Source organism: Choloepus didactylus, chromosome 3, assembly GCF_015220235.1.
Source record: "Choloepus didactylus isolate mChoDid1 chromosome 3, mChoDid1.pri, whole genome shotgun sequence".
Classification (NCBI taxonomy): domain Eukaryota; kingdom Metazoa; phylum Chordata; class Mammalia; order Pilosa; family Megalonychidae; genus Choloepus; species Choloepus didactylus.
In genome coordinates, this window is record NC_051309.1 from 188096615 (window position 1) to 188118370 (window position 21756).

General features: G+C 36.6%; 1 protein-coding gene across 1 annotated transcript in view; it reads left to right on the forward strand.

The window, feature by feature from the left end:
* Window positions 1-21756, forward strand: part of GALNT7 (polypeptide N-acetylgalactosaminyltransferase 7) — a 155034-nt gene that overhangs the window by 118657 nt on the left and 14621 nt on the right. The window contains 5 exon segments of the mRNA XM_037831018.1: window positions 10664-10830; window positions 14617-14747; window positions 15333-15412; window positions 17351-17533; window positions 20748-20865. Coding sequence (XP_037686946.1) covers window positions 10664-10830; window positions 14617-14747; window positions 15333-15412; window positions 17351-17533; window positions 20748-20865 — 679 coding nt within the window.

The window sequence follows — 21756 nt, forward strand, 5'->3', positions numbered from 1 at the left end:
CAGCCGTCACTAGGTGCTGATATCTGCCCATGAAAAGGAGACAGACCAAACTCGTAACTGAATCTAAAAGAAGACATTAACTTACACTAGTAGACCAAGAGACTGTGTGATACCTAATATATCTTCATTTTAGTAGGATATTTGAGTAAAGTCTTCAGATCCCTGTGGACAAGATAAAGTAATGTGGTGTGAATGGCAGTGCACTTAGATGAAATTGATGAATGGTGTGATAACTCCTTTCAGGAACAACACATAGCTTTAAAGTACAATATTTAACCTTCTCGTATTCATCTATATCAATAGTGGATAAAGAAATAGAAATCATACAAATCCAATTTTCAGCATAGAAAATAGGAAGGATAGCAAACTCATCAGAAAGAACAGAATTTGCTGGAACATGCATGTAAACCAACAATGTAATATGCAATAAGTGTGAAAACATGGTAATTTATACTGTCAACTAGAAAAATACAGAGTGGGAAATATTGAGCTCAGCAGTAATTTAGGGAGAAAAGTTCTAGGGATTTGTGAGCCAGCAATATGATATCGTTGTAAAAAAAAATGCAGTACCAATGCAATTTTAGGTTATGCTTATAAAGGAATTATATCCAGAATAAGGCTTGCAATATTGTCCCCTTATGTTAGCTAGTCCACATCTGAATTATTATAGCAATCTTTCTGGGAAATACATTGACAAAATGGAGCGCATCCAGAGAGTGGTGATAAGGAATTTGAATCTGTAAATTTCTTCTGAGGCTTCAATTCTTTATTTTGCTATATTCAATGCACTGTAAGGAATTAAATCTATCATGATATTGCTCCTGTTCTCAAGAAGTTTGCTTTGTATAATTCCATCTAAAGTGCATAGAAACAGAATACTTAGGTAAAATCCACTCCCTGATCCTCCCCCACAATCTGTTAACTTCAGCAATAGGGTTTAACAGTTATAATTCTACTTTCATTGAAAGTGTATATTGGTTACTGAATGCTAAGTTAAATTTTAATATTCTACATAACTAATTTATTCAGCCATTGGGTATCAACATTGTTTTATGTAGATTGTAAATATTTTCCCTTGTCCTTTTAACATGGAAATGAGCAAAGGAGGTTTAGAAGCAAGAAAATTTCTCAATTTATTTAAAAATGAAAGTGGGTAGTTAGAAAATCAGTGTTTGTCAAGTTAAGGGTTTGTTTCCTATGCATTATAAATCTTCCCCATTAGATTTGGACTGCTTGTAGAATTAAAGGAAGGGAATCCAAATGACTCTTTTATTAAGACTCTTGGCAAATGATCTAGAAGTACATTACAACCTTAAAAGGGGGAAGATGACTTCCACACACAAGTACACAAGCCCATACACAAACATCACTGTAGATTAATCATAGCATAGCAGGGACTTGCTGTTTTAGATTTTATTTATCCATAAAGTCTAAATCCATCAAGGTTTTATATGAAACTACAGTTATTAAAAACATAGCTGGTACAGAGAGAATGTAAGTCAATTACAGGCATTTCGTGCTTCTGAATGCCCAAGCACCTGGCCCAAACAACTGTCATGAAAATATTCTGTAAAATTCTTTAAGAATAGCTCGATAGCTTTAATCATTGCGAGTCTGTAATCTAGATGTGAATATTTGAGATCAGAGCAATTCTTTAATATAGCTTGAAGCATTACTATCCTTGATGTTAGAAGATTTAAAAGTTCTCTTGAAAAATGGAAAACCAGAGAGCAGAAATTAGTCAAAAATCTATAACAAGATCCATCCTTTTATTTTTTTTAATGTGGCATACTTGTTTCATTTGGACTTTTTTCTTTTTAGAACTTACTACATATTCTATGTCAAGAAGGTGAGAGAAATGATGCTAAATTGGGGGTTTTCCCACAGTTCCAGAGTGCTCCTTTCAATACCAAGTCTTAACATCAAGGCTTTGTGTATTATAAGCAATACTTCTGTGTGCTGTGCCATGGCTTCATCTAAAAATAGAAAACCAGAAAAACTGTCAAGCATAAGATAGTTAATAATTATCATCAGTAATCTTTTATCAGTATTTAATGATCATTACAATACATACAATTAGTCCAGAAATTCTCAAAGAACTAGAATGCTGCCTTACAGTAAGAATATTAACATAACCAGGCTAACTACACTCAGGCAGTGATCCTTCAACTTTTTAGTTCAATGATCCCCTTTAATCTGATCAAAAGTGTGAGTCCTCTCACCTGAAAAAAATGCATTCATGCAAGATACATCCACTCCACATACAACAGTTTCACACAGAATTCCACTGAGGCACAGATTTCTTTTTGTTTAATCAGGGTTTACAGACCCCTGTTCTAAGACTCTGAACATGTCTCCATTCTGTAAAGCAGCCATACAAGTCAATACATGGCAGTGTCATGAGGAAATTGGTCATGACTAATTGAAATAAGTCCAATTGTAAACAATTAATTTTAATAAAAGTCCAGTTATAGTATGTAGCATGAACACCATGTACATAACTATCAAATGTTTTGTTTCTATGAAATTGAAAATCGTGCGCAAGAATATTAGGGCCATTTAAAATTGAAACAATTCATACCATAATTCTTAGATAAAATTTAGAAGTGTATGTGGCATTCAAGCTTGACATCAAGCTAGTAGCATTCCATTCTTCCATAAATATCTTCTTAGTCAGTGTTTTGCTCGTCTGTTTTTGTCCCTAGCTCTTAAAGGGAGAAAAGAGTTTGGGAGAACTAACATACTCAGGCTCAATAGATACTGTCAGATACATTTCCAAAGTGCTTTTACCAATTTATAATCCCACCAGTAGTATATGAAAATTCCAGTTGTTCCACATCCTTGACAGTAGGTGGTATTGCCAGTTTTTGGTTTGTTGTTGAATCTTTATTTTAGCCATGCTGGTGGGGATACAGTGATCAAATTATGGTTTTATTTTCTATTTCACTGATGACTAATGAAGTCTAGCACTAAAAGGCTTCCTGGCCACTTGGATATCTTCTCTTGTGATGTACCTTTTCATGTATTTTGCCCATTTTTCTATTGGGTTCTCTGTCTCTTAAAAATGATTTTTAGGAGATTATCCATACTTGGGATGTGACTCCTTTATCAGATGTATGTAGTGTGCTTTTTTACTTTCTTAATTCTTTTTTTTATGAGCAGAAATTCTTAACCTTAATGCGATCCAGTTTATTCACAGTTTCTTTCATAGTTCGTCCTTTTTGTGTTCTGTTTAAGAAATCTTTGCCTACCCCAAGGTCATGACGATATTCTCCTATGATTTCTTCAATAAGTTCATACCATTTTTCCTTTCATGTTGAGAATTTAGAATTGATTTTTTTTGTTTTATGGTGTGAATCAAGGGTCAAAATTCATATTTTTCCATATAGATAACCAGTCGACCCACCACCATTTATTGAGGGGAAAAACAGCATTTTCCCAATGCATGTTAATATCACCTTTGTCATAAATCAAGTGACTTTATGTGTTTGAGTCTGTTCCTGGACTCGGAATTCTGTCCTACTAGTCTATTTATCATTACATAATTACTGCCTTACTGAAGCTTTTATATCACAATATTTTATATCACCAGCTTTGTTTTTTTCTTCAAGATTGCTTTCACTATTATTAGCTCTTTTTTGCATTTTTCTATAGAATTTAGTCAGCTTATCAATTTCCAGTTTTTTTAAAAAGTACAGGGATTTCAATTGGGATTGCATTGAATCAATTTGGGGAGAATATTATCTTTACAATATTGAGCATTTCAATCCAAGAACTTGATAATATTGCTTCATGAATATTTGGGTCTTCTTTAATTCCTGCTATCTTCAGTTTTTAAAAATCTTTTGCCTTCAGCCAAGCGCCATGTTTTCAACAACCTTGCAACATAAGTGGATAGAATTTCAAACTTTTCGCCATAATTAGTCATTCTTTACCTTCTTAACATTAAAATTGTATTATTGTCATTCTTTACCTTCTTAACATTAAAATCGTAAAGTTACAAAACAATTTTGCATTATCTTGTGCAGACATTTAAAAATCCTTTACTGTAAATACACAGCCATTGGTGAGACTCTTATATTGTAAATGAACAGAAATGGTAAATGCTGGCATTTTCTGATAATCTCTTCTAAATTATCCTATATTTTTGCTTTCTTCATTTACACTTGCCAGTACTTTCCTTTGCAACAGAAGTATACAAAAGTAATTCAATGTTTCCTTAAGGACAGTAGTCAGTTTCTCTGAAATGGAATCATCAGGTTTCCTGGGAGGAGAGGGGCCTAATTTCAGGTGGCTCCGAATTGCAAACTTACCTCCCATCATAAAGGTATCTTGAGAACATGCAAGTAATCGGTTGTATCATCCAGCTGCTTAAAAAGGGTGACGTTTTCCTTCTGTTTTTGTAATCTCTTTAGCGGATTGCATCACGTTCTGACCTAATGCTTATTCAATAATAAAATTTATTTTCTTTCTCTTCTAAAAAAAAAAAAAAAAAAAAAAAGTAATTCAAATGGGGTGGTGTTGCAAATGGGCAATATGTATATGAAAAGATACTCAATCTTATGAGTGATCAAGGCAATGTAAATTAAAACAAGAAGATACCATTTACACTTCCCAAAGTTAACTTTATGATAAAAACATGGGCCATGGGTTCTGCCTGATGGTAAATCCCAAGTTTGCCGTTTCCATGGCCAGTTAACTAAATCTCTACATTTAATCTTTTTACATGTTAAATGGGCATAATTGTATTTCCCTCAAATGTGAAGATTAACATTAGACAGCCCACATAAAAACACTTCCACTGTGCTTTACACATAGTGAGTATGTATTAATATTAACTATCACTATCATCATTATCCTTATCAAAATAAGTAGAGAGGCGGGGCAAGATGGCAGACTGGTGAGCTGTATGTTTTAGTTACTCCTCCAGGAATGTAGGTAGAAAGCCAGGAACTGCGTGGACTGGACACCACAGAGCAATCTGACTTTGGGCATACTTCATACAACACTCATGAAAACGTGGAACTGCTGAGATCAGCGAAATCTGTAAGTTTTTGCGGCCAGGGGACCTGCGCCCCTCCCTGCCAGGCTCAGTCCCGTGGGAGGAGGGGCTGTCAGCTCCGGGAAGGAGAAGGGAGAACTGCAGTGGCAGCCCTTATCGGAAACTCATTCTACTGATCCAAATTCCAACCATAGATAGACTGAGACCAGACACCAGAGAATCTGAGAGCAGCCAGCCCACCAGAGAGGAGACAGGCACAGAAAAAAAACAACACGAAAAACTCCAAAATAAAAGCGGAGGATTTTTGGAGTTCTGGTGAACATAGGGGAAGAGCCCTGAGGCGCATATGCAAATCCCAAAGAAAAGCTGATCTCTCTGCCCTGTGGACCTTTCCTTAATGGCCCTGGTTGCTTTGTCTCTTAGCATTTCAATAGCCCATTAGATCTCTGAGGAGGGCCCTTCTTTTTTTTAATCCTTTTTTCTTTTTCTAAAACAATTACTCTAAGAAGCCCAATACAGAAAGCTTCAAAGACCTGCAATTTGGGCAGGTCAAGTCAAGAGCAGAACTAGGAGAGCTCTGAGACAAAACGCAATAATCCAGTGGCTGAGAAAATTCACTAAACACCACAACTTCCCAAGAAAAGGGGGGTGTCCGCTCACAGCCATCATCCTGGTGGACAGGAAACACTCCTGCCCATCGCCAGCCCCATAGCCCAGAACTGCTCCAGACAACCCAGTGTGACGGAAGTGCTTCAAATAACAGGCACACACCACAAAACTGGGCGTGGACATTAGCCTTCCCTGCAACCTCAGCTGATTGTCCCAGAGTTGGGAAGGTAGAGCAGTGTGAATTAACAAAGCCCCACTCAGCCATCATTTCAGCAGACTGGGAGCCTCCCTACACAGCCCAGCAGCCCAGAACTGCCCTGGGGGGATGGCACTCACCTGTGACATAGCACAGTCATCCCTCAACAGAGGACTCTCAACAGAGGACTCTCAACAGAGGACTCATCAAAAAAGGAAAATGCACAAACTCTTTTACCCAGAATGCTTATTCTTTTGAATGGAGGGAGGGGAATGAGGGTGGGGACTATATATTAAACCAAGATTGTAAAAATAGTTTATTTCTCTTTATCTAGGGTGACCATATGTCCCAGTTTACTTGGATTGTCCCAGGGTACTTGTTAATAGACTCTCCCTTTACTCTCAAAAGTATGTGGGTTTGAACCATAAATCATGTGGTCACCTTATCTATTAACTTTCTCATGAACTTGAATTCAGTTTCATGCTGGCAAATGAAAGTTTGTAATTAAGGTAACCCAATCGACTTTGGTTTAAAGCTGTTGCATTTGAGCTAAGTGTCCAATCTGTGTAAAGTTCAAATTCCCTCTCTGGCTGTTGCTGCACTCTAGAGTGTTTCCTTCCTTCTCTTCCTTTCATCTATAGCATCCAGAGTGCAGAAGGTTTATGTATCCTTGAGGTGTTGTGGGGTGGTTCTGACCTGCACGCCCTCCATCTCTGCTGCCTCCTCCTGGCTCTGGGTGAGGCGTACCCTCTTTCTCTAGGTGTATGTCCTTTTGGCATCCACAGCTGGAGGAATCCTTGTGGGAGTAACTTCTGCTCAATTCTCTTGTTGCTCTTTGAGCCGGTGGATCTTTCTACGCTTACCACACCTGGGGGACTCATCTCGATTTTACTTTCACTCGTACTGTGGATCCTGAGCCCCACTGTGCCTCTGAGGAGCAGCCCCTGGCTTAGGCCTTCCACCCCATAGCTTACTGCATGCCACCTCACCCCTTACCACAGTGACCCCTGGCAGGCTCCTGGCTCTTAGCTCTGGGCTACCGTCCATGTCACAGAGCATGCGGAAACTTCTGGGTCCCAGAGCCAAGGGAGACCACAAAGAAGGGGAGGACACAGGAATTATATCTCCCTCCCTAGGTGCACTTCAACATCATTTTTATTCCACCCTGTAGTTACCCCATGTTGGGTAGTCCCTCCTAAAGTTCAGAAAGGAGATCTAGACACAAGTCCCTTCCTTCATTTGCCTTGTGTTATAGCTTCTTGTTCGCTCCCAATTTTCCACCTCTGCCTGCTAGAAGGGCTTCTGCTCTCCCTTCCTATGGAAGAGAACTGCCCCTTTCTATTACCTGCCCTATGGGCTTATTTGTTTTTGAGTGTACCTTAAGATAGAAGGAATGCAGGGTGGAGGGTAGACATTACTAAGAGAAGAAACTACATCGAGAACCATTTAAAAACATTATCCCCAAAGCAATTCAATAAATATTTATGGACCAGCTACTTTGTGCTAGATGCTGGAGACATGGTGGTGAGAAAAATAGTTGTGACTCCTGTCCTTAATGAGCTTGCAGTCTTGAGCATTTTGTAGGAATGATTCTAAGGCAATGGCATAGGGATATATGCATAAGGATGGTCATAATTTTATTTGTAGAGTCAACTTAAATGTCCGTCAATAAGGGAATGGTTAAATGAATTATGGAACAGCCATACTATGGAATATTATGTAACAGTTAAAACGAAATAGATAAACCTATATATACTCACATGAAGAAGAATCTATAACTAGTCATCTGAATATATGTCATACGTACATATAGACATGTATTTATATGTATTAAAAACCAAAAAAAAATACACAAACAGAATTATAAATGCTTTTTCCTGGGAGGTAAGCTATGCCATAAGTAGGGATTGATAAGAGAGGGAGCTTTCACCTTTACTTTACAAATTTTCATATTGTTTGAATTTTGTATGATAAGCCATGTGTTACTTCTATAATTTTTAAGACAAAAAGTAATAAAAATGTGTACCAAGAGTTGTTACTGGACCACAGTCTAGTTTACATCTTTAGAGTTAACATTTCTAAACTGCACATAATAAGGGAAGATGGAAAGTTTGGACAACACACTTTATTCCAGTTCTCTTGTCCTTTGTCCTGTGTAAGAGTGCAAGACAGTATGGCCAGACCTCAGACTGATTCCACATGGAGTTCCCGAGGACAGCCAAGGTTTCTCTAATGGACCCTCTTTTCCTAATTGTCCCTTTTCCTCCATTCCTTCAGTCCCTCTGTTTTTTTAAATTCCTCCTCATCTCCCATCCAAAGTCTTTGTTTTGCTTGTTTCCCTAAGTTGCTACCTCCCGCAACTTGGGGAAACAGCAAGTCTTAAATCTCCTTCCATGTTTTAAATTTTTTCACCAATTCTAGGGTCTGCAGTGAATCAAAATTGCTGTCTGTCCCACAGTTCTGCTGCTTTAAGCCCAATGGTTAGAGGCAGAGAAAGAAAATGTTGCCCAAGTCTCCATCTGGCTTATAGTTGGCTTTTTAGTGTTATTATCCCTACCCATCTAAAATTAGACATACCTTGTTCTGCCTGGGTTAGTTTCTCTCCAGAAACATCCATCTTCTTACAAGATCTATATTCCTCCCCTGCTATGTTTCTGAATTTATTATTCTGGAAGAGCATTTGGCCCCTCTGACTTTGGGTTACACTTGAAAGCCCTCTTTGTTTAACTTGATGCTGAAAGATGCCATGCCCCACCACTCTTTCTCCTTCCTCGAGTTGTCGAGTTGTCGCCTGGCCGGAATGGCAGGAAGAAGGGGAGGGAGGAGTGCTCCTATTGCATAACAGTGATCTCTGGGAGTGCCTTATCTTTACTGTGTGAATCAATATCCGTATCCATTCTTAGATCTTAGATCAATTCTTAGCCTTTCATACACAACTATAGCTAGAATTCTTTTGTCTTATGTTTAGCCTCATTATTGTTTGTTATAAATTCAAGACAGCCTGAGTTTATTTCCTGGCTTCATTACTTATTAGCTGTATAATCTTGGGCAAATCATGCATCTCTGTGCCTCAGTCTCCTCATCTGTAAAATGGGTACTATTCAAATAGTACCAACCTCATGGTGGTGTTGGGAGGTTAAATAAGTTAATATAAGAAAGCACATAGAATGATGCCTAGCATATAAATATATGTTGTTATTTGCTATTATTCTTCAATTCCCTTTGTAACTTTTCTTCCTTAACTTGTTTATTTTTTCGTATTTTAATTACATATGCCAAAAGTATTTATCTATTCATTTTTTAAGTTCTTACAATATATGTATTGAATGCACACAATTTATTCTTGTAGTTTTATCTTTTCCTCCTCACTCCCTCCTCACTTCTTTGGTCTCAGTACTTCTTTCTCATCAATCTGGTATCACCTTTCACATCACTGTCTCCAGGAGGCCTTTCTGAGCACAAGAACTGAGACCCAACGAGGCCCACCTGTCACAGGCACCCTGTGTTTCTCCACTGACAAACTCAGGGGACATACAAAGATTCATTCTGTGTCTTTCATCCCCTTTCATCCCCTATGTCTTTCATCCCCCTAGGCTTCATAAGGACAGAGACCATGTCTGTCTTATTCACTGTCGTAGCTCAGATGCCCAGCTCAGAGCATGGTACGTAGGAGGTGCTTAACACATATTTTAGTGAGAAAATTCAGAAATAATAAGTAATATTAAATAAGTTACAAAACTCAGTCTGCCTTTCTATTAAAATAACCTCTAAAACATGGACAACTTAGACCAATTTTGAAAGGAAAATTAATACCTGTAGAAAAGATTGTTTCCATCTTTATTGGGTTTAGACCCTGTTCTAAATGCTGATAAAAGTTATTGAACTAATAATGTTAATTTACTGCTTTTATATATCTTAGTTTTAAATTTAATTAATTTTTGATACAAGTTTATTTGCTGCTTCATGAAAAGCTTTTATATAAAAAAATCTTTCCCTTCCATTTATCAAGGACAAGGTGATAGGCTCCAAATGCTAGTTCTGAAAACTGACTCCTGAATATCTTGCCCTTCTCCTATAACCAAACAGAAAAAATATATAGAGATATATTTATATTATTACATTATTTATTTTATTATTGATACATATTATTTTATTGATACATAATACATTATATATATTAATGCTTCTGTGAAACTCACTAAAACTTCTCTTGTGTCTTTATCAGGCCCTGTTTTTTGTTTTCTTCTGATTAGGAAAAGGTTTCTGGCAACTTCATTCCTGTTACAGTTGTTTCAAGCAGTTTCTTACAGACCAGCTAAATATCATTCTTTAGTCAATCTAATAGCTCTAAGCAACATTAGAACTTTGCTTATGCCACAGTTCAGCCCATTTGCTTTTTTTTTTCCTAAATAATTTAGCTATTTAGAACAGAAAGCTTTCAAACACAGTTACACAGTGCTTTATTCACAGCAAGTGAAATAACTCCCTTGCACCAAAAACTCAAGTTTCAAAAAGGAAAATAAAGAAAGATGTAGGTCATGAGAGAAAAGAAGAACTGGTAGCTGTAATGTCTTAAGCATCCCTAGCTGAGAATAATAAATTCATAAATTAGCTCTCTTTATCAAACAAATACAAGTTGGTTAGGAACTAGCTTTGTCTGGGAGTGACTTCATCTCATAGTAGCTTCTCTCTTCTGTCTTGTGTTTCTGTTAGAATATGAATGGTTAATTTATATTTTTTACTTCACTTACCTTAGTTAAGTCAATTATATTTAATCCAACCAGAAGATATAATCATGGTAAGTTTGGAACCAATAGATTTCCCCTAAATAAATATGATGAAATTTTCCTTTGCAGATGCAGGTATTGGCATTATGATGAAAACCTGCTCACTTCCAGTGTTGTCATTGTCTTCCATAATGAAGGATGGTCAACCCTCATGAGAACAGTCCACAGTGTAATTAAAAGGACTCCAAGAAAATATTTAGCAGAAATTGTGTTAATTGATGATTTCAGTAATAAAGGTAATGGTATACAATTAACATTTTGTCTATAAAATAAGTTAATTATTAGTAATTGAAAAATGTGATCTCAGAATAATTAGTCTGTAAAAATTAATAGTTACCATCTATTGATTTTTCTTAAATCAACAAGCATTATCTAAGAATTACTTTGTTTAATCCTGACAATAACACTAGGCAAAGGGTATTATTATCTCCATTTTACATAGGACGCTCAGAGATGTTAATTAGTTTGCTATCAGTCAGAAAGCTAGTAATAAACAGCTGGATCCAAATCCACAGGCTCATAAGTCTGGGTATTTAACCACTATCTTTACACAATACCAATTCTTTGGTCTTTGGATTTTATAAAAAATTTAGTCATAGAGGTAACTTATTAAAAGACTGAAAAATGCAATTGCATGTATATTGTGATACTACGTGAAGGTCCGTCCATACTTGTCAAACTGAAATTCATACACCTATTTCACAGTCTGTATTTTGCATTTAAATGATGTATTTGACCAAAAAACATGGGCTATTTTTATTAAAATACGAAGCATCTGTTAAAGCTTATTTTATTCTAAATTTGATTTAGGATATTGAATAAAAGGAAAATATCTGTTTTATTTTTTATTCTTTTTAAGGAGCCAGCTATTATAGCATTTAGGGAGGCATTGGTTAGTCTTGATCCCACTTGGCAAGAGAGAAATTGAGCAGATTTTCCAGATAAGTGGGTTTTTTTTTAAATTAATTTTAATTTTTTCTTTTAAATAGATATATTATTGTAAAGTGAATATGTTTTCTAAATGACATAAATATCAAAAGATAGATAATTGCTACAGTTCAGACCCAAATCAGCCTGCCAAATAAAAATGTAATTGCACTGCGACCATCAAAATCCTGGATATTTATTTATTCTTCTTTTGTTGCCACAAAAATGAATTGCAACCTTGTAAAACTGACCAAAAGAGCTCAGGCCACCCAGTAGTCAATAGGATATTTGATTTTGACAAATACATTTACAGACAATTTTTGTGTATAAGTAGTAATACCACTAAATATAATATTAGAAAAAAAAGATCGTGGGTAGCATGAAAATACAATTCAAAATTTTGTGACTTTATAAAAGCTTCCTCCACAACTTAATTTAGAACTCTGGACAGGCTAGATATGAGTTAAACCTCTGCTGTATTTGTGAGGACGTGACCAGAATCTTGATCCTGTACACGTGTTAACATAAATAAGGAAAGTAAATGTGGGTGTCTAGTCCTCTTCCCCTGCTGTTTGTGCAACTAGTAACTTTTTTTTTCCAACTATTCGCTTTTAATTACACTAGAGAATATATAGCTTTAAAATTTTAGTCACGCCAAATGCGTTAACTTAGGCATCTTATCTTGGCAGCAATTTTCTATGACAGGAATGTTTTCATTAAGAATACTATTCCTGTCTCTCTGACAACAAATATTTGAAAATATGTTTTAAAGTGATATTGTTGGGACCAACAATATTTTAGATTTAGATAAAATCTGAACTTACACATTAACTTCAAGAAATCCCACATCTAGGATTATTCTGATTTTAAGATCCCAATGTTATTGAAACAAGTGAAAGCTTAGCATTTGCTAAAAAATAAATAAATAAAAAATGTGGAGATACACCAAAAAGCAGCCATCCTAAGGTAACTGCTTCATCCAAGAAAAGGAGAACTGAATTTTGGACAGTTTTGGACATCTGTCCATTGTGCTTTCATGCTTTTATGATCAGTGCTTCTATTGTTAGAAATATCAAATGTTCAGTCTCTTGTAATACATTTTGAAGGCAGTCACATACGGGGTCTGCTTAGCTTAGAGTATGCAGGGAGACACTTGTATTACCCTTGAACAGAAGTACAGTAGATCTTGAGCTTTCCCAATTTCAAAACAACCTTAAAATCTGTCAGCCCTGTCCTCAGTAAAATCATACAGTGTTTGGTTAATCTGACCTGAGTGAAAATTTGATTTGTTCTTTCCCAAATATTTTCAGAAGGTAAAAACTTTATCATAGTTTTTCTTGTAAAGACAACATACTCATATAAAGGAACTGACACTGATAATAACACTTGGGTTTCTGAAAATTACCGTGTCCTCCCTAACCAAGGTTTGGGGCCTTCCAACAGAGCACATGCTTCTCCCCACATGCATGAGGCAGCTGAGGCCACGTGGGGCCAGGGCAAACTGCAACTCGTGTACTATAACCCTCAGTGAAGGGTTACCTCTCACTCATGGGACATGCTCACTGCGGGTGACCTGACCTGCCCCATCTCCTTCACTCCCGCACGGGCTCACAGAGCAGCCTGATCTCTGACTCTGCCTGTGTCTGAGCAGAGGGAAGGGAGAGACGTGGGGAAGCACAGGCCATCCCTTGATGCCCCAGCTCACAAGTGTCTGTGCCATTGCCACCCACATCTCATTGGCCACAGCAAGTCACGTGACCCCATCCTGTATCAGTGGGTTGGGAAGGCTAATCATCCCCCAAGGAGAGGTGGTGAGTATTTTGAACACTAATACACTTTACCTCCACAGTGTGAGCTCCCAAAGAAGCCAGAAGTCATTTGATTCATTATTCCCTTTGAGCCCATCTTAAACAAGATTCTAAATTTGAAGAACCACTTGTCCTTCTCTAAATACAGCTGTTTTTTGTTTTTGTATTCATGGGTCATTGTTTAAACAATTTTATAATAATTTTTGTGTCCTCAAAAGCATCTTTGACTAGAACTCTGGAACTGTAACCCATAACAGTTTTTGAAATTACCTATATAATGGCTTATTGAGCTGTACATTGAAAGTTAATAGTGTATATATGTTATATTTTACAGTAATGGAAATAGCTGAAGTTGTGGAACTGTGACCTATGACATTCTTTGAAATGTGCTCTCTACTTATTAAATCATACTTTGAAAGTTATCACTGTTATGTACGTATGTTAAAGTTCACAATAAAAAAAATGCATTAAAAAAAAAAAATCTCTGAAGTATCCAGGAGCTAGTTACAGCTGTAGCAGCCAATTTCTTGGGCTCACAGTAATATAAACAAAAGCTATTCTCTTGCAACAGGGAGCCAAGAGGAAAACTTTGGCAAACATGTCTGATTTTTATAACACAAAATTTCCTCTACCAAATTGCAAAACAAACAAACAAACAAACAACTTTTTTTAGTATATATAGACTTGTCAATGCTTACAATTCAGAGAAAATGGTATCTTTTGATTGTTACTTGCCAACTTGATAGGACCCATTCTCATCACACCAGGGCTACGTTCAGTCTTCACCACTGATTTTGGTTAAAGAAAGATGGCCCAGAAACAAATGTTAAATAAACAGTACTCTATAGTGGATTCCAGTGAAGTCATAATGTTATTGATAGATAATGTATCTCCAGAAATCTTGAACCATTGCTTCTGCCAAAAGTAAACAGAATGTTGGCTTGAAAGCATTTAGGTTTGATATTAACATGTGAACTTTAAAAAAATTAACATATCTTAGCCTCAACTGTCAGTTGGCAGTCATCACTTAATTTAACATTTAGAGGGTTGTTTGATAATTATCAGGCTAATCAGTTCTCTATTAGGCATCTTAAGCTCAAAATCTAACTTAAATAACACACTTTACCTTACTTCTTTGTAGATTAAACAGCCAGTCTGATCTGTTTAAAATTATTGACTGCCCAAAGCACCTGTTACCCATTCCTGTTTCATGGGAAAGTAATAGTTTAATTAATTTATATACATACATTTAACTTATAATGTTGATTGAACTTCTGTTATTCATAGAACACTTAAAAGAAAAACTAGAAGACTATATTAAGCTGTGGAATGGCCTGGTGAAGTTATTTCGAAATGAAAGAAGAGAAGGTTTAATTCAAGCACGAAGTATTGGTGCTCAGAAGGCTAAACTTGGACAGGTAGGAAACATTTGATGTCTACAATGTCACCATTTTGGATTTGGTAACTAAAAGAACATATACATTTTTTTATTCAATTTTATTGAGATATTATTCACATACTATACAGTCATACAAAGTGCACATTCAGTTGTTCACAGTACCATTATATAGTTGTGCGTTCATCACCAAAATTAATTTTTGAACATTTTCATTACCACACACACAAAAATAATAAGAATAAAAATTAAAGTGAAAAAGAACAATTAAAGTAAAAAAGACACTGTGTGCCTTTTTTTTTTTTTTGCCCCCATTTTTCTACTCATCCATGCATACACTGGACAAAGGGGAGTGTGATCCATGTGGTTTTCCCAATCACATTGTCACCCCTCATAAGCTACATTTTTATACAATCAAAGACCATATACATTTTTAATCACCCTTAAGCATTTTTTAAAATTGAAATGAGAATGCAATCTTTGGTAACTTTTGTGTCAGAATTGACTATAATGCTAATTTTTATTAGCATCTGATTTTAAATTGTGCATGATATATGATGTATCATATTTAAGGAGTATTCTTTCACCCTGCCTTTCTTTTTTTAAGGTTTTGATATACCTTGATGCTCATTGTGAGGTGGCAGTGAACTGGTATGCACCACTTGTAGCTCCCATATCTAAGGACAGGTAACATTACCTTGCTTTTTTTTCTTTCTTGGTTGAAAAGTAAATCTCCTCCTAGAAGGACAAATAATATCCACATTTTTCTGGTTCCAGTTCTATTCAGTGCATCAAGTGTTGTGTTCACGTGTTATCATTCAGCTAGTCAGTCATGTCCTTGGGTGGAGCTATACTGATACTTAGGGCTGATTCACACATGGGGAGTCAGGTATTTGGGATGTCTAGGGTGTCTTATTCTAGAACCACCTTGCAGTTGGGGTTGTTAAAGTGACTTCCTCTATCTCCAGAAACTTGCTTTAAGAGTAATATTAATTGCCCCTTTAAACTGTAGTAAGAGTTCTAAAGACTTGAAAGAGCATGCTTTAAAATTAGAGCATTGTTTTTTTATGCCCTTTTAAATTATTACTTTAGATGCTGAGGACTAGCTGTTGTGTGAAATCTTTGGGTTCCTATAGAAACTTTAAAGATTAAAAATAGCTATTCTGTGGAAATACGGTGACCACCAGAAGATTTCCAGATATTTCTGGAACTATAGAAGGCAGAATCAATCTCCTAGATCCAGAAGTATCCCTGCTTCTATTCTAGAATTCTGACTATTTCAGAGTCTAGAAAAATAAGACGTCGCTGTGGCGAACCCATGAGTCAAAGGAAGAACTGCCCACTTCCCCTGGTGTAGCTGTCGTCAGAGGATTTAATGCTGTAGGTCTATCAAAAACATTTTTCACATGCTATCTGATTTAATCCTCACAGCAACCCTGCAAGATAGATATTGTTAGCTCCATTTCATTGAAGAAGTTACTGAGGCTTAAAGAAATTAAGTAATTTTCCCCAAATCAGATAGCTAATGAATTATTAAACTGAGGTCTCTCTGCTTTACATTCCACCATTTATTTTACAATGTGAGAATGATAGGAAGTGAAGAAAGAGAAATCTGACTTTCCTCTCTCTGGGTGAATACTAGCAGTCCTTCAGGGTGGTGAGGAAGTAGTTTTTCAGAGTCCTGTAGGGATCCCACATAACCTACAGTGACTCTGCATTGTCCCATAGAAGTTCATAGTCCAGAAGGAGTACCACACCCTTCTCAAATCTACTTCCTCCATATCCAAGTGCCATACCCCACAGGTTTTTCTCTTCATCTTGGTTTCTAAACATCCAAAAAACACCTTAACGTGATTATGAAAGGCTGCGATGTCCATTTCAAGAAATGAATTCTAAAATCCTTTCTGATAAAATGAGCAGTCAAGCAAACGGTACCAGATTATCTTTGTAATGTAGTACTAGCATTTTCATGAAGCCCAAATACAAAGGATTTTTTTCACTCCAAATTCTCAGGTTTTGAGGCATTTTTTGCTTGTTTGTTTTTTAAAAAGCAAGAATACCGTACATTTTTTTGCAATAAAAGTTATTTTATGAAATAAAAGGAGGCGACAAAGAGTGAAAGTACTGAAACAACATTTTCATAATAACTGCTTCCAGAGAAATAGAAAGCAATAAAAAGTTGAGAGAACTGCTAACAGTGTGGCAAGTACTGTCTGTCTATACATATCCACAGAGTTACACACACACACACACACACACACAAATATATATATATATTTTTTAAATAGGCAATAGGGACGGAAAATAACAGGTAGAAAAATCTCATAGATACTGCAAAATTTCCAAAAGAAAATTACCTGTAGGTCACCAAAGTGAAAAGGAGAAAACACTGCAAAGTTCAGTGACACTGCTCTTTGTCTATAAGCCTGGGGAAAAGTCGCCTCCAGTCTTCCCTTACAAACAGGCTCCTTGACTTTTATGGAACAGTCATTTACTTCTCATTGGATATTAAGGTCCTCTAATGCAAAACAAAACAAACAAACAAATAGAGGAATGTAGTTAGGCAGGCTAAACTAGTAAGTTTTGGGTTCTTAAATGCTTTTTCATTTTCTGTAAATGTTTCAGAACTACATGTACTGTGCCTCTAATAGATTACATAGATGGGAATGATTATTCCATTGAACCACAGCAAGGTGGGGATGAAGATGGTTTTGCCAGAGGGGCCTGGGACTGGAGTTTACTATGGAAACGTATTCCTCTAAGCCACAAGGAAAAGGCCAAAAGAAAACATAAAACTGAACCCTATCGGTAAAGATTATTACCTTATTTTCTTACATTGAATGTTTGTTTATCTAAGTACTTTTTCTTTTCCTTCCTCATGACCTCGTATAAATATGTGGGCCTATACATACCCTTCCATTTCATCTTTGCTACCATCATCAACCCAATACAGAACCATTTGCACTGTGCCGATTATAGATGTCATAAATGGCAACACATATGAAATTGTACCCCAAGGGGGTGGTGATGAAGATGGGTATGCCCGAGGAGCATGGGATTGGAGTATGCTCTGGAAACGGGTGCCTCTGACCAGTCAAGAGAAGACAAAGAGAAAGACAAAAACTGAACCGTATCGGTAATCACTAAATCACTTACATATTTTTCTTTTCTCCAGTAGCTGCTAACCTACTAACCTACTGCCAGGCTAAAATGTTGCTAAAATTATAGACACTGTCTCAGATTCAAAAGGGCTTCTTTCCTTGCACTGACTACTTCAGAGCTTTGAATTCACATTTGTTTATTTGTAATTGCTTTTATCCTAAATGCAAGCTCCGCTGCTGAGAATTACACTTTTGCTTTGGGGAAAAAAATCAGTGTTATATGGCACTAGTTCCAAGTACAAGTGAAAAATAAAAAAATCTTTGCTATCCCATCCTAAGAGACTAGACAACAAATTTTATTCTTTGGGCAATAATGTCATTCTATAAATTTAAAATACATAAATTACTTAAAATCCAAGACTATTATTTCCACTTTGATGCCTTGGTTGTAATGTTAACAATAACAGGCACTAGCAAGAGATTTTTGTTTTTTCCTCCCTTTTGTTTTATCTGCTAGCTCTTGAATACTAATCTTGTCTGTTATATCTGATGAATAAAAATGCATGACTTTGGAAAATGTTACGTAGCACCCTTTATTGCTTCATTCTCAGAAAAGCATTGATTAAAAAGAAACTAAACCTTCTTATGGTCTTCAAATAGAACATTTTAGGCTACTCTACTCCTTTGTTCTTTTAATTGGAAAGACATTTTTTTAATGTCTTTCAGAAATGTGACCCCGAATGAAATGTTCTAGTGTAGGCCTTTCTTGAATGTGTCTAATTTTATTTGTCTGATCTTATGGTTCTGCTTTTGGTCTCTGTCTCCCTGTTACACTGTTTTAGGGAGACAGTGTTTTAGGAATGGGAGAGCTCTGTTTTAGGAATGTGCTTCCAATGTCATGGAAATGCTGGTGGGATTTGGGCATATCATGATATAAAGATACATTAGCTTCTCACTGAAATGGCAAACATAAGGAAATTATAGAACTTTAAGCCTTATTTGATACTTTCCAAATTTTCATTTTGGAGTTCTTACTCTCAATAGTCCAGGAATCCACTGCTGGGAGAAAAAATTAAGGGTGCTGATTACCTTTATATTTCTAACAATTCCATGTGATAGAAAAGAAAATTTTTTAATGTGAGCTAAAAAAATTTAAGGGAGCTTTCCCTTAAAATAACTCATGGTTTTCATGTTAAGATGCATTTTTCAATATATACTGAGATGAGTAGGAGTAGTTTTAAAAGTCAGGCACAGTTATTGTAGAGTAATTTTAAATGACAGTAAAATAAATGTTACACTATAAATAACTAAAAATGTAATAATGCTGCTTACTGAGTTAAGCAGCTTACTTTATGAAGAAAATGAATGAAAGAAAGACTTTCCTCAGATGTAATTTTCCTTTAGTATTGAGAATATCGCTCAATTCATTATTCATCCACTCAAAAAATATTTATTGAGTGCTTATACTATGTACCAGACACTATTTTCTGGAGATAAATTTTAAAAAGTATGTTCCTTCATGGCACTTAAAATATAGAGGGCAAGACAGATATAACAAATAACACACAAATAACTCTGGAAAGCAACTGTGATAAGCAATATGGAAAAAAAGTACAGGTGCATGGGACTTTGGGAAGAGAACCTTATCCAGCATAGAGGATCAAGAAAGGCCTCCCTGCTGAAGTGTCATATAGACTGAGACCTGAAAGATGAGGAGACAACCTTAAGGAGAAAGAAGAAGAACATCTCAGGAGAATGGATGGCATAGGAGCCGGCCCGGGGACAGAAAGGAGTTTGGCATTCTCGAGGTGAGAGCAGAGCAGTGAAGAGCTCATTTAGAGGAATGAGGCCAGGTGAGGCCAGGTGAGCTGTGAGGGTGGGGAGAAGCTGACCTCACACAGGCCATATTGAGGATTTTATTCTGGCTGCTGTGGATTTGCTATGATTGTATTTGGGTGGGGCAGGGGCACAGTAGACTAAAGAAAACAAGTTAGGGAGATACTGCAGTAGCCCAAGCAATGGTGTCTTCGTCTGGAGTGGTGCAGTGAAGTTGGAAAGGAGACAGATTCAGCATATGTTTTCAAGGTGAAATCAATAGGACTCCAATAGGGAGAGATTGGATATTAGGTGTGATGATCATGAAGGTATCGTAATAGAGGAATCTACGTAAGAATCATGATTCATTAATAATCAGTTATTTTTTGGAGAACAGGGAGCAGGATGAAAATTATTTCACCTATCACATCTCCCAATAGTAGGAGTGACTTATCTCTAAAAAGCTACCAAATCTTTTTTTCTCTTGTCCCTAAAAAGTACCAAATTCAAGATCCCATTTCAAGAGGCCCCACAGATCACCCTTTTGCACTCCTACCTCCTGACACAGTAAATAGCTGTGTCTGATTCTCCTGTGTCGCTTCTGTGCAACATTTGCAAACTCTGAATGAACTGTGGCTGTTCCACAATGATTTACACCCTTATTTGGCAAGTCCCTGAGCTATAAAATTAAAAAATGACAGACTACTTCCATGGTGTATGGTTTTGTTCATCCCAGAGTGACTCATAAATCACTTTAGGAACAGTTAGCAGACCACGGACGGCTGTATGCCTCAGTGTTTTTAGGAGTGAAAAGAGAGAAAATTCTTTTTTTTTTTTTTAACTAAAACTAAAGCTTGATTTTTAAAGATATCAAGGTGCCCTCTAATGGTGAAATGAAGCAGTGCTCAAATTTGTAACTATTGGAAATTGTGGTAAATTCATTAAGGAATTATTAACATTGTTTTGTGAAGGTTTTATAATTTCCTAATGTATGGCCATCAGTTTTGCCTCTTCCATGCATTGTTTAGGCTGTATTCCAAAGGCTTGTCCATTGTAAGGACATTGGGTTTGTTTTTAATAGTTATTGCATTGTTTCTTTTTCTTAGGTCCCCAGCCATGGCTGGAGGATTATTTGCCATTGAACGAGAGTTCTTCTTTGAACTGGGTCTCTATGATCCAGGTCTCCAGATTTGGGGTGGTGAAAACTTTGAGATCTCATACAAGGTAACATTTCATTTAAGCAAATGCAGTTTTCTAAGCAGTTACTGACTTTTGTGACTTTTTAGATAAGGCTGTTTCTTTGGAAAAAAAAATGTATAATGCATCTCTCCAAAGTATAAGGAGTGACTAACAAAAATGTATGCCTTTTGGGAAAAATAAGGCAAAAGGGAAACTCCAAACTTACCGCATATTTACATGGCTCAGCTCAAAATTGAGGCCTGCAACCTTCAGAAATTAAAATACCTGCCCCTTCTTCACCCCCATACCCCATGGCTTTGTATACACTGGAGATTTTTATTATAGAAGCCCTTTTTGGGAATCTGCATGTGTTGGGGCCACAGTTTGACCATCCACTGACATAGTCACCCTTTATCACTATAGGACATGATGATTCAAGACAGAAGCAGATTCCAACATGACTGTGCATCCTCAGACTGACATTGGAACTGTCTTCCTGCAGCATCTCCCCTGTTGCTGAGGCAGTCCTTGAGCAATATTACCTTCTGTGTTCCAACCCCCCCTTCTCCAAAAGAGAGAGAGAGAACTGTATCAGAATTTGAGTTAAACAGATATTTATTACCTCTTGTTTTAAATGCCCTGTACTCACCAGTGTGAGGGATAGAAGGGGAGTAACTAAGTCCTTGCTTTCAAGGAGCTAACAGCTGATAAGAAGGGATTAGAATATATCTAAGTGCATAGTACAATAAGAAGGCAGAATGACATTTAGTTGGCATGATTAATAAACTGCATCATGCTGGAGGCAGAATTTAGGCAGGGCTAGAAAGATGGGCATGATAGCAATACGCAGAAATAAAGGGAAGGTGGGGGGAACTTCTAGGCAAATAGAATGGGGAAAGTATGGGGTGGGGGACATAAAGAATATATTCAAGAAGC